Source organism: Haliotis rufescens, unplaced genomic scaffold (assembly GCF_023055435.1).
Source record: "Haliotis rufescens isolate VD_foot unplaced genomic scaffold, xgHalRufe1.0.p SCAF_4, whole genome shotgun sequence".
Classification (NCBI taxonomy): Eukaryota; Metazoa; Mollusca; class Gastropoda; order Lepetellida; family Haliotidae; genus Haliotis; species Haliotis rufescens.
Window position 1 is genome coordinate 24,152,133 of NW_025964112.1, and position 14,362 is coordinate 24,166,494.

The window sequence follows — 14,362 nt, forward strand, 5'->3', positions numbered from 1 at the left end:
TGTCATGTGACACGTTCAGGCTTAGAAGTCAAAGTATTTGGCATGGACTGCGGCACACTTATTTGGATATGATAATTCTTACTTGAAGTGCAACTGTATTTCCTACGTACAAATTTATATACAATGTGAATGCGACTGAATATATATAATATAGTTCTTCTTTATCAGTCTTTGTGGGTAAGCATTTCTTAATAATTTAAATGTACAATTATAGGTTGCCGTTACTACAATATCAAAAGCATGTGTGTCAAAAGATTTTATGCAGAAAACACGATAGAAATGTAGAAAGAGAATTTATCATAAAAAAGGGAATATCGCTTGGTTGATATCAAGTGATATCACCGAGGAGATATGACTACATTCATTTTGACAGCTTTCTCACTGTAAAACATTCAATGTTTTACTCAACTATATGCGCATGATTTTCTTGGAATATCAAGCCTTTAAACAGATGTTAAAAGCACATATTATATCAACATACCCAAATTAGAAAACTGCGCCAAATATTCTAACAGTGTTAGTCACGTGATAAATGATCTCATTCACTTGTCGGTTAGGATCTAACCCTGGTATCGACTGGCTAGTGACCATGCTGTTATCGCAGAAGACCAGTTATCGCCAATCTCATTAAAATCAGATCTTAGTTCTCGCTACCGCTGAACAAAGATCTGAGGCCATTCCATTAGGGGTCACGTCAGAACGACCTTTCATCCGACCAATCAGAGAGTCGCTTACCAGATCATGAAAGTGACAGTCGGAATGTGATTTATAATCATGCAACCTTGAAGACTTTAACACAGGGTATTCCGAACGATACAATGTAAGTTAAAGTTTTCATTACACCTGAAGAGCCGTTGAACGGTGAAAGATCTTGTGTGGATAAAGGAGTTTTGACAAGCACGAATATCTGGACGCATGTATGACGTCAGACAGTGAGTGCACGAGGAATGACGTAATACATTGTGCACCTGAGCATGCAGTTATCATATACACAGCGGAACAAGCCGATTAAACTCGGAATGTTTTACAAATTGCAGCGCCATCTGGTGTTCTTTATTGTCTACTTCTTTATGTGCTCACTGATGTTCTTTATTGTAAATGTCCTTTTGTGCTCACTAACATTCTTTCTTACACATTGTACACATTTTTTAAACATTTGACTATTAATATTGTGTACTTTTTACCCTTATTTCAACTTTGTATTTGTTTAACCGGTGTCTGTTTGTTTTGTATTTTGACCTTTATTAGTGACATTTAGTTCTTTATTCGTAATATTTGACCTTTATTGCATACTTTTGTCCTTTTTTTCAACTATGTATTTTTTTACCGAATGGCCACCCATACAGTGGTACGTGTTGTAGATGTGAGTCCATGTACAGTGGTGTTTGTGTTGTAGATGTAAGTCCATGTACAGTGGTGCTTGTGTTGTAGATGTGAGTCAATGTACAGTGGTGTTTGTGTTGTAGATGTAAGTCCATGTACAGTGGTGTTTGTGTTGTAGATGTAAGTCCATGTACAGTGGTGTTTGTGTTGTAGATGTAAGTCCATGTACAGTGGTGCTTGTGTTGTAGATGTGAGTCCATGTACAGTGGTGTTTGTGTTGTAGATGTAAGTCCATGTACAGTGGTGTTTGTGTTGTAGATGTGAGTCCATGTACAGTGGTGTTTGTGCTGTAGATGTGAGTCCATGTACAGTGGTGTTTGTGTTGTAGATGTAAGTCCATGTACAGTGGTGCTTGTGTTGTAGATGTGAGTCCATGTACAGTGGTGTTTGTGTTGTAGATGTAAGTCCATGTACACAGGTGCTTGTGTTGTAGATGTGAGTCCATGTACACAGGTGCTTGTGTTGTAGATGTGAGTCCATGTACACAGGTGCTTGTGTTGTAGATGTGAGTCCATGTTCAGTGGTGTGTGTGCTGTAGATGTGAGTCCATGTACAGTGGTGCTTGTGTTGTAGATGTAAGTCCATGTACAGTGGTGTTTGTGTTGTAGATGTGAGTCCATGTACAGTGGTGTTTGTGCTGTAGATGTGAGTCCATGTACAGTGGTGTTTGTGTTGTAGATGTAAGTCCATGTACAGTGGTGCTTGTGTTGTAGATGTGAGTCCATGTACAGTGGTGTTTGTGTTGTAGATGTAAGTCCATGTACACAGGTGCTTGTGTTGTAGATGTGAGTCCATGTACACAGGTGCTTGTGTTGTAGATGTGAGTCCATGTACACAGGTGCTTGTGTTGTAGATGTGAGTCCATGTTCAGTGGTGTGTGTGCTGTAGATGTGAGTCCATGTACAGTGGTGCTTGTGTTGTAGATGTGAGTCCATTTACAGTGGTGTTTGCGCTGTAGATGTGAGTCCATGTACAGTGGTACGTGTGTTGTAGATGTGAGTCCATGTACAGTGGTACGTGTGTTGTAGATGTGAGTCCATGTACAGTGGTGTTTGTGCTGTAGATGTGAGTCCATGTACACAGGTGCTTGTGTTATAGATGTGAGTCCATTTACAGTGGTGTTTGTGCTGTAGATGTGAGTCCATGTACAGTGGTGTTTGTGTTGTAGATGTGAGTCCATGTACAGTGGTGCTTGTGTTGTAGATGTGAGTCCATTTACAGTGGTGTTTGTGCTGTAGATGTGAGTCTATGTACAGTGGTGTTTGTGTTGTAGATGTGAGTCCATGTACAGTGGTGTTTGTGCTGTAGATGTGAGTCCATGTACAGTGGTACGTGTGTTGTAGATGTGAGTCCATGTACAGTGGTACGTGTGTTGTAGATGTGAGTCCATGTACACAGGTGTTTGTGTTGTAGATGTGAGTCCATGTACGGTGGTGTTTGTGTTGTAGATGTGAGTCCATGTACACAGGTGTTTGTGTTGTAGATGTGAGTCCATTTACAGTGGTGTTTGTGTTGTAGATGTGAGTCCATGTACACAGGTGCTTGTGTTGTAGATGTGAGTCCATGTACACAGGTGCTTGTGTTGTAGATGTGAGTCCATGTACACAGGTGTTTGTGTTGTAGATGTGAGTCCATGTACAGTGGTGTTTGTGTTGTAGATGTGAGTCCATGTACAGTGGTGCTTGTGTTGTAGATGTGAGTCCATGTACAGTGGTATTTGTGTTGTAGATGTGAGTCCATTTACAGTTGTGTTTGTGTTGTAGATGTGAGTCCATGTACAGTGGTGTTTGTGCTGTAGATGTGAGTCCATGTACACAGGTGCTTGTGTTGTAGATGTGAGTCCATTTACAGTGGTGTTTGTGTTGTAGATGTGAGTCCATGTACAGTGGTGCTTGTGTTGTAGATGTGAGTCCATGTACAGTGGTGTTTGTGTTGTAGATGTGAGTCCATGTACAGTGGTGCTTGTGTTGTAGATGTGAGTCCATGTACAGTGGTACGTTGGTTGTAGATGTGAGTCCATGTACAGTGGTGCTTGTGTTGTAGATGTGAGTCCATGTACAGTGGTACGTGTGTTGTAGATGTGAGTCCATGTACAGTGGTGTTTGTGTTGTAGACGTGAATCCATGTACAGTGGTACGTGTGTTGTAGATGTGAGTCCATGTACAGTGGTGCTTGTGTTGTAGATGTGAGTCCATGTACAGTGGTACGTGTGTTGTAGATGTGAGTCCATGTACACAGGTGTTTGTGTTGTAGATGTGAGTCCATGTACAGTGGTATTTGTGTTGTAGATGTGAGTCCATGTACAGTGGTGCTTGTGTTGTAGATGTGAGTCCATGTACAGTGGTACGTGTGTTGTAGATGTGAGTCCATGTACAGTGGTGTTTGTGCTGTAGATGTGAGTCCATGTACACAGGTGCTTGTGTTGTAGATGTGAGTCCATTTACAGTGGTGTTTGTGCTGTAGATGTGAGTCCATGTACACAGGTGCTTGTGTTGTAGATGTGAGTCCATGTACAGTGGTTCTTGTGCTGTAGATGTGAGTCCATGTACAGTGGTGTTTGTGTTGTAGATGTGAGTCCATGTACACAGGTGTTTGTGTTGTAGATGTGAGTCCATGTACAGTGGTGTTTGTGCTGTAGATGTGAGTCCATGTACACAGGTGCTTGTGTTGTAGATGTGAGTCCATTTACAGTGGTGTTTGTGTTGTAGATGTGAGTCCATGTACAGTGGTGCTTGTGTTGTAGATGTGAGTCCATGTACAGTGGTGTTTGTGTTGTAGATGTGAGTCCATGTACAGTGGTGCTTGTGTTGTAGATGTGAGTCCATGTACAGTGGTACGTTGGTTGTAGATGTGAGTCCATGTACAGTGGTGCTTGTGTTGTAGATGTGAGTCCATGTACAGTGGTACGTGTGTTGTAGATGTGAGTCCATGTACAGTGGTGTTTGTGTTGTAGACGTGAATCCATGTACAGTGGTACGTGTGTTGTAGATGTGAGTCCATGTACAGTGGTGTTTGTGTTGTAGATGTGAGTCCATGTACAGTGGTACGTGTGTTGTAGATGTGAGTCCATGTACACAGGTGTTTGTGTTGTAGATGTGAGTCCATGTACAGTGGTATTTGTGTTGTAGATGTGAGTCCATGTACAGTGGTGCTTGTGTTGTAGATGTGAGTCCATGTACAGTGGTACGTGTGTTGTAGATGTGAGTCCATGTACAGTGGTGTTTGTGCTGTAGATGTGAGTCCATGTACACAGGTGCTTGTGTTGTAGATGTGAGTCCATTTACAGTGGTGTTTGTGCTGTAGATGTGAGTCCATGTACACAGGTGCTTGTGTTGTAGATGTGAGTCCATGTACAGTGGTTCTTGTGCTGTAGATGTGAGTCCATGTACAGTGGTGTTTGTGTTGTAGATGTGAGTCCATGTACACAGGTGCTTGTGTTGTAGATGTGAGTCCATGTACACAGGTGCTTGTGTTGTGGATGTGAGTCCATGTACACAGGTGCTTGTGTTGTAGATGTGAGTCCATGTACAGTGGTGTTTGTGTTGTAGATATTCCCTGGAGTCTTTCACCAACTGCACCAACAGGATCATCTCCATTGGACAGAAACTTATCGACATTGTAAGAAAGGTCCTCCATGTGTATGTATCTTTAAGATTATATTCTGAAAAGCTTTCTCTTGGTTATAAAAGCTTTGAGATGTATTCTAAATACTTTTTTTCACTTTTTAAAATGTGTATGATATGTCACATTAAACTCTCTTTGAGATTTTGCAGTATAAGTCGGTTTAAGATCACAGTTTGTCATTAATATCATGGCGGGTCAAGTAGTTGTGTGAGAAGCCTCAACATTTACCACTTGTGTGAAATGAGCACTCATATGGTGTTGGCAGACCTAACATTGAGCAACAAGTTACACAAAAGGATTACCTGTTATGTATGGATTCAACAAAGTATGTAAATTAGTTGTTATTTTCTTAAATCCACAGATATCTTAGTATTTCATTCAATACAATAATGTAGGGCTAATTTGTAAAGCATTTTAATTGACCCTCTTATCAGAGACACATATAAGTCAGCTTTGCAAAATTAGAAAACCCATATTGAAATCCACATTAAACGTGGTTAATTTACTAATATTTGCTACAACTTATCTATATGCTTACTGTCCTTTGTTTGTAGACCATCTAAAGGGAAAGTGGAGAAGATCCATGTGATTGATGGTGAGTGTTTCCCTCACTCTCTGGTTGCTGGGTCTGTCTAGCTCATGTCATCAACAAGTCCTCTGTGAAGGTCTAACAACTGGCCTTCATCAACCCATGCTCCCTGTAAGATTGAGTTGCCAGGCTCGCTTTCTTGGTTGATGCATGTCATTGTATCCCAATTGCATCATAGATCAGTGCTTAGGATGTCAATCACTGGATGCTCCGATCCAAGAATGATTATTTTCAGATGGTGTCATATAGCTGGAATAATGCTGGATGTGATGTAAAACAAAAAACAAAACATTGACAAATGATGTTCTCTGTTAACAGTAGGGTGACAACAGTTCTTTTTCCTTCTCTTCAATTTGTTTTTCTCAATATTGTAATGCGAAGGATATTTTTTTTCAAGAACATTTATTATGGGCAACAAAGTATTATTTCAGTACTAAGAGGGAGGTTTAGAAGTGTTTGCTTGACAAATGTCAATATCTCATTAACTGATGGAATTTCAATAATTATGTAGATTTTCAGTCTTCTTCTTTTCCCATCCTGCTGAACCTCTGCAGAGGGTTCTTTCAGCAGTTCCAAAGACCTAACATCCTTTCATATCAGCAATTTTATAAAGGGATTCATAAGCAGAAAATGTTGGAACAATGATGCGGGATGATAAATAGAATATCAGCCTTGTGTCTTTCCATATCAAATATATCAACACCTGTTGATTATGGATCAACAAGTGTTGATGTATTTCATATAAAAAGACACTCAGGTAAGATTCTCTGTTTCCAAGTGTGAGTAATTAGTTCATCAGACTGATGCAGGCAAGTGTATACTTTCGGCCATGGGAGCAGTGCCAATTTACATGTATCAGAGGGGTACACAAAGTATATGAGCTAGACTACCGGAACCAGTTATCAGACTTCCATTTTGTGGAAACCTCGGTGGCTGAGGGGGTAAGGTCGCTGACTTTGTGTGCTGGCGATTAGGTGCCTTATTCTGAGATGTGTGGGTTCGAGATGGGACTCAACCCAAAAAAGTACTAGAATGTGTACCTTGGTAAGAAATTACAACCTCAGATGTAACAAATGTTATACAGTATGATGGTTGGCTGTTGTGAGTGGCAGAGTATGATCCCGGCTGTGGTGTGTTCTTACAGAGAAGACTATGCTGTCCAACAAGGTGAAGTGGGACCAGGCCGTGGCCAGCATCATGGCCCTCTTTGATGATGCTGCACGCTGGGTAAAGGGCGTCCCATTCAAAGCTGGTGAGTTACACTGGAACAACCCTCCTGCTGTCCTAGGTAAATGCATCTCGTGGGGACTCCGGGTTAGAGGTTGTCCCCAGCAACCAGTGTTGGTCATTAGAGGCGACCAAGTGGCTCGTGTGGTCAAACTCAGTGACTTGGATGATGGCATGTCATTGATGTGGATTGTTGCTCACAATATCCATCACTGGATTGTCTTGTTCAAGGAACAACAATTATTGTAATGGGAAACACAATTATAGTTTGTAAATGTCCTTGTCTAGTCACCTTTATTGCAAACTTTTTTGTTATGTCAGCATTTAAACTATGTTTGTTCTCTCCAACTCCATCTCTGACATCAAATTTACAATCACCCCCTCTTTTAAGTTTATGAATGCCCAGCGTACTTAGTAATGTGAACATGGTATATATGCTTAGGATCTTAGCATTGTTGTTTAAGATTATGAAACAATATTCCTTTGAGTGAATAAAACAATTATTTGTTTTCACAAACATGTCCTGTGATCATTAGGGCTGCTACAGTTTGTCTTACCATGTATGTTGAAGTCTGAGTCTGTATTTACTAGGGCTGCTACAGTTTGTCTTACCATGTGTGTTGAAGTCTGGGTCTGTATTTACTAGGGCTGCTACAGTTTGTCTTACCATGTGTGTTGAAGTCTGGGTCTGTATTTACTAGGGCTGCTACAGTTTGTCTTACCATGTATGTTGAAGTCTGAGTCTGTATTTACTAGGGCTGCTACAGTTTGTCTTACCATGTATGTTGAAGTCTGAGTCTGTATTTACTAGGGCTGCTACAGTTTGCATTACCATGAATGTTAAAGTCTGAGTCTGTATTCACTAGGGCTGCTACAGTTTGTCTTAACATGTATGTTAAAGTTTGAGTCTGTATTCACTAGGGCTGCTACAGTTTGCCTTACCATGTATGTTGAAGTCAGATTCTGAATTCACTAGGGCTGCTACAGTTTGTCTTACCATGTATGTTGAAGTCTGAGTCTGTATTTACTAGGGCTGCTACAGTTTGTCTTACCATGTGTGTTGAAGTCTGGGTCTGTATTTACTAGGGCTGCTACAGTTTGTCTTACCATGTGTGTTGAAGTCTGGGTCTGTATTTACTAGGGCTGCTACAGTTTGTCTTACCATGTATGTTGAAGTCTGAGTCTGTATTTACTAGGGCTGCTACAGTTTGTCTTACCATGTATGTTGAAGTCTGAGTCTGTATTTACTAGGGCTGCTACAGTTTGCATTACCATGAATGTTAAAGTCTGAGTCTGTATTCACTAGGGCTGCTACAGTTTGTCTTAACATGTATGTTAAAGTTTGAGTCTGTATTCACTAGGGCTGCTACAGTTTGCCTTACCATGTATGTTGAAGTCAGATTCTGAATTCACTAGGGCTGCTACAGTTTGTCTTACCATGTATGTTGAAGTCTGAGTCTGTATTTACTAGGGCTGCTACAGTTTGTCTTACCATGTGTGTTGAAGTCTGAGTCTGTATTTACTAGGGCTGCTACAGTTTGTCTTACCATGTATGTTGAAGTCTGGGTCTGTATTTACTAGGGCTGCTACAGTTTGTCTTACCATGTATGTTGAAGTCTGCGTCTGTATTGACTAGGGCTGCTACAGTTTGTCTTACCATGTATGTTGAAGTCTGAGTCTGTATTTACTAGGGCTGCTACAGTTTGTCTTACCATGTGTGTTGAAGACTGGGTCTGTATTTACTAGGGCTGCTGCAGTTTGTCTTACCATGTGTGTTGAAGTCTGAGTCTGTATTCACTTGGGCTGCTACAGTTTGCCTTACCATGTATGTTGAAGTCTGATTCTGTATTGACTAGGGCTGCTACAGTTTGTTTTACCATGTATGTTGAAGTCTTGGTCTGTATTTACTAGGGCTGCTACAGTTTGTCTTACCATGTATGTTGAAGTCTGATTCTGTATTGACTAGGGCTGCTACAGTTTGCATTACCATGTATGTTGAAGTCTGATTCTGTATTGACTAGGGCTGCTACAGTTTGTCTTACCATGTATGTTGAAGTCTGAGTCTGTATTCACTAGGGCTGCTACAGTTTGTCTTACCATGTATGTTGAAGTCTGAGTCTGTATTTACTAGGGCTGCTACAGTTTGCCTAACAGTGTATGTTGAAGTCTGAGTCTGTATTCACTAGGGCTGCTACAGTTTGTCTTACAGTGTTTCTTGAAGTCTGAGTCTATATTCACTAGGGCTGCTACAGTTTGCCTTACCATGTATGTTGAAGTCAGATTCTGAATTCACTAGGGCTGCTACAGTTTGTCTTACCATGTATGTTGAAGTCTGAGTCTGTATTTACTAGGGCTGCTACAGTTTGTCTTACCATGTATGTTGAAGTCTGAGTCTGTATTTACTAGGGCTGCTACAGTTTGTCTTACCATGTGTGTTGAATTTTGAGTCTGTATTTACTAGGGCTGCTACAGTTTGTCTTACCATGTATGTTGAAGTCTGAGTCTGTATTCACTAGGGCTGCTACAGTTTGACTTACAGTATGTCTTGAAGTCTGAGTCTATATTCACTAGGGCTGCTACAGTTTGTCTTACCATGTATGTTGAAGTCTGAGTCTGTATTCACTAGGGCTGCTACAGTTTGTCTTACAGTGTGTTGAAGTCTGGGTCTGTATTCACTAGTGCTGCTACAGTTTGACTTACAGTGTGTGTTGAAGTCTGATTCTGTATTCACTCGGGCTGCTACAATTTGTCTTACCATGTATGTTGAAGTCTGATTCTGTATTGACTAGGGCTGCTACAATTTGTCTTACCATATATGTTGAAGTCTTGGTCTGTATTTACTAGGGCTGCTACAATTTGTCTTACCATGTATGTTGAAGTCTGATTCTGTATTGACTAGGGCTGCTACAGTTTGCATTACCATGTATGTTGAAGTCTGATTCTGTATTGACTAGGGCTGCTACAGTTTGTCTTACCATGTATGTTGAAGTCTGAGTCTGTATTCACTAGGGCTGCTACAGTTTGTCTTACCATGTATGTTGAAGTCTGAGTCTGTATTTACTAGGGCTGCTACAGTTTGCCTAACAGTGTATGTTGAAGTCTGAGTCTGTATTCACTAGGGCTGCTACAGTTTGTCTTACAGTGTGTGTTGAAGTCGTAAGTCTGTATTCACCAGGGCTGCTACAGTTTGACTTACAGTGTTTCTTGAAGTCTGAGTCTATATTCACTAGGGCTGCTACAGTTTGTCTTTCCATGTATGTTGAAGTCGTAAGTCTGTATTCACCAGGGCTGCTACAGTTTGACTTACAGTGTGTCTTGAAGTCTGAGTCTATATTCACTAGGGCAGCTACAGTTTGTCTTACCATGTATGTTGAAGTCTGAGTCTGTATTCACTAGGGCTGCTACAGTTTGACTTACAGTGTGTGTTGAAGTCTGAGTCTATATTCACTAGGGCTGCTACAGTTTGTCTTACAGTGTGTGTTGAAGTCGTAAGTCTGTATTTACTAGGGCTGCTACAGTTTGACTTACAGTGTGTCTTGAAGTCTGAGTCTATATTCACTAGGGCTGCTACAGTTTGTCTTACAGTGTGTGTTGAAGTCGTAAGTCTGTATTCACTAGGGCTGCTACAGTTTGACTTACAGTGTGTCTTGAAGTCTGAGTCTGTATTCACTAGGGCTGCTACAGTTTGTCTTACCATGTATGTTGAAGTCTGAGTCTGTATTCACTAGGGCTGCTACAGTTTGACTTACAGTGTGTTTTTTAAGTCTGAGTCTGTATTCACTAGGGCTGCTACAGTTTGACTTACAGTGTGTCTTGAAGTCTGAGTCTATATTCACTAGGGCTGCTACAGTTTGTCTTACAGTGTGTGTTGAAGTCATAAGTCTGTATTCACTAGGGCTGCTACAGTTTGACTTACAGTGTGTCTTGAAGTCTGAGTCTATATTCACTACGGCTGCTGCAGTTTGTCTTACCATGTATGTTGAAGTCTGAGTCTGTATTCACTAGGGCTGCTACAGTTTGTCTTACAGTGTGTTGAAGTCTGAGTCTGTATTCACTAGGGCTGCTACAGTTTGTCTTACAGTGTCTTGAAGTCTGAGTCTATATTCACTAGGGCTGCTACAGTTTGTCTTACAGTGTGTGTTGAAGTCGTAAGTCTGTATTCACTAGGGCTGCTACAGTTTGTCTTACCATGTATGTTGAAGTCTGAGTCTGTATTTACTAGGGCTGCTACAGTTTGTCTTACCTTGTATGTTGAAGTCTGAGTCTGTATTCACTAGGGCTGCTACAGTTTGTCTTACAGTGTGTGTTGAAGTCGTAAGTCTGTATTCACTAGGGCTGCTACAGTTTGACTTACAGTGTGTCTTGAAGTCGTAAGTCTGTATTCACTAGGGCTGCTACAGTTTGTCTTACAGTGTGTGTTGAAGTCGTAAGTCTGTATTCACTAGGGCTGCTACAGTTTGACTTACAGTGTGTCTTGAAGTCTGAGTCTATATTCACTAGGGCTGCTGCAGTTTGTCTTACCATGTATGTTGAAGTCTGAGTCTGTATTCACTAGGGCTGCTACAGTTTGTCTTACAGTGTGTGTTGAAGTTGTAAGTCTGTATTCACTAGGGCTGCTACAGTTTGACTTACAGTGTGTCTTGAAGTCATAAGTCTGTATTCACTAGGGCTGCTACAGTTTGTCTTACAGTGTGTGTTGAAGTCGTAAGTCTGTATTCACTAGGGCTGCTACAGTTTGACTTACAGTGTGTCTTGAAGTCTGAGTCTGTATTCACTAGGGCTGCTGCAGTTTGTCTTACCATGTATGTTGAAGTCTAAGTCTGTATTCACTAGGGCTGCTACAGTTTGTCTTACAGTGTGTGTTGAAGTCGTAAGTCTGTATTCACTAGGGCTGCTACATGTATGTTGAAGTCTGAGTTGACCTGTGTAAATCTGGGTTAGAATAGGTCTTCAGCAACCCATGCTTGGCCGTAAGAGGCAACTAATGAGATCAGGTGGTCAGGCTCACTGACTTAGTTGATACATGTCATTGTATCCCTTGGATCGATGCTTGTGATGTCAATCACTTGATTGTCTGGTATAGATTTGATTATTTACAGGCTGCCGTCATAAAGCTGGGATATTGCTAAGTGCTGTGTTAAACAACAAACAAACAAACAAATGAAGTCTAAACCTGTATTCATTAGGGCTGCTACAGGTTATCATACCATGTGTGTTGATAGTCATGATACATAAAGGAACATACAGGAAGGAGCCTTATTCCATTATAAAAATGGAAGACCTGTGATGCAGCAATAACGCAGTACAGAAGTAAGTAAGTAAGTAAGCAAACAATGAGAGTACTATTTTCAACAGGTGCTTCTTATATGTGTATGTGTTGTATGAAATTCTTGAATACAAATTCATTTTGCTCGGAACAGAAACAGGAAAATACAACTGGCATTATATTCACTGGAGTCGAAAAGGTCTGAATGTGCTATTTGAAGTTGACTGTAATGTTGCCAATGTAAAGTCAAATTGACATGATATGCATTCACAGTGAAAGGTCATCTTTGTCAGCAAGCTGCACACTGTGTATTTTGTGTTGTCATTTCAGCTCTTCGTAATGGAAAGAAGCAGTACCAAGTCCTCATCTCTGCTGTTGACAAGCGTCTGGCTGAGCTCAACCAGATGTCACGACTCACGGAGGACCTACAGAATGTAAGCACATCTTCTCCCCGTGGAGATTCCAGGGCACGATATGTACTCCTTGGGGAAGAATAGATCCCCAGTACCACTTGATTGTTTCCCTTTGGGGCTGCCGGGGCAGAAGCGATCCACAGTACCCCTGTGGGTCTGCCGGGGCAGAATGGGTCCCCAGTACCCCTTGACTGTCCTCCTGTGGGTCTGCCGGGGCAGAATGGATCCCCACTACCCCTGTGGGTCTGCCAAGGCAGAATGGATCCACAGTACCCCTGTGGGTCTGCCGAGGCAGAATAGGTACCCAGTTCCCCTTGACAGTCTCCCTGTGGGGCTGCCGGGGCAGAATGGATCCCCACTACCCCTGTGGGTCTGCCAAGGCAGAATGGATCCCCACTACCCCTGTGGGTCTGCCGGGGCAGAATGGATCCACAGTACCCCTGTGGGTCTGCCGGGGCAGAATGGATCCACAGTACCCCTTGACTGTCCCCCTGTGATGCTGCCGGGGCAGAATAGATCCCCAGTACCCCTTGACTGTCCCCCTGTGATGCTGCCAGGGCAGAATAGATCCACAGTACCCCTGTGGGTCTGCCGGGGAAGAATGGATCCCCAGTACCCCTTGACTGTCCCCCTGTGATGCTGCCGGGGCAGAATAGATCCCCAGTACCCCTTGACTGTCCCCCTGTGATGCTGCCAGGGCAGAATAGATCCACAGTACCCCTGTGGGTCTGCTGGGGCAGAATGGATCCCCAGTACCCCTTGACTGTCCGCCTGTGATGCTGCCAGGGCAGAATAGGTCCCCAGTACCCCTTGACTGTCCCCCTGTGATGCTGCTGGGGCAGAATAGGTCCCCAGTTCCCCTGTGGGTCTGCCGGGGAAGAATGGATCCCAAGTACCCCTTGACTGTCCCCATGTGATGCTGCCGGGGCAGAATAGATCCCCAGTACCCCTGTAGGTCTGCCGGGGCAGAATAGATCCCCAGTACCCCTGTGGGTCTGCTGGGGCAGAATAGATCCCCAGTACCCCTGTAGGTCTGCTGGGGCAGAATAGGTCCCCAGTTCCCCTGTGGGTCTGCTGGGGCAGAATAGGTCCCCAGTACCCCTGTGGGTCTGCCAGGGCAGAATAGATCCACAGTACCCCTGTGGGTCTGCCAGGGCAGAATAGGTCTCCAGTACCCCTGTGGGTCTGCCGGGGCAGAATAGATCAAGTCACACATTTAACCAACTACCAAGATTCAAGATACCAGAGAGTGAAGTTCAGACATTTTTGCGAATTTTCCCAAGAATTCCTACCTAAATAAAATAGTAGTTATTTTTTGGAATAAATACGTACAGAATAAGAAACGGAAGAAATGTAAAAATTGTGTGAAAACTAAAGAAGTTGTAAGGCCTTGCAAACAACCATGGACAACTCTATAGTGTTATCACAGATACCAGATTCAGAATTTACTGTGACTGTGTGAGACTTGTTATTTGCAGATGATGAAGGTATTAGGGCTGGGACAAGTCCAAATTTACTACCTGGGTACCCACCCCGCTATTACCTGACCCTACCCGGGTACCCACTGTAGGTCTCAGGAGACGTCTCAAAATGTCCGATTGGGAATATTTTTAGCATAGCCCAGGCAAAACGTATTTAGATACACGTATTAAACAATCTGGTCATTCATACTCTAAAGATGAATTAAGTTATTTCTTTATTAAACCATATGAAAAATCAGAAGGAATGGGTGAACAGTCAGAAAAAAATGCGAACATTAGTGACTTGTAGTGTAACCATAGAGTTCTAGATAATCTTTGTCATTAAACAATATATCATGTGACTAACCACGGGTCTGGGTAGTCCTGTGGGTACTCGGGT

General features: G+C 42.3%; 1 protein-coding gene across 1 annotated transcript in view; it reads left to right on the forward strand.

Moving 5' to 3' along the window:
• Window positions 1-14,362, forward strand: part of LOC124123557 — a 126,219-nt gene that overhangs the window by 18,053 nt on the left and 93,804 nt on the right. The window contains exons 7-10 of the mRNA XM_048381967.1: window positions 4,932-5,021; window positions 5,562-5,602; window positions 6,741-6,848; window positions 12,420-12,523. Coding sequence (XP_048237924.1) covers window positions 4,932-5,021; window positions 5,562-5,602; window positions 6,741-6,848; window positions 12,420-12,523 — 343 coding nt within the window. The remainder of the gene's footprint in view (window positions 1-4,931; window positions 5,022-5,561; window positions 5,603-6,740; window positions 6,849-12,419; window positions 12,524-14,362) is intronic.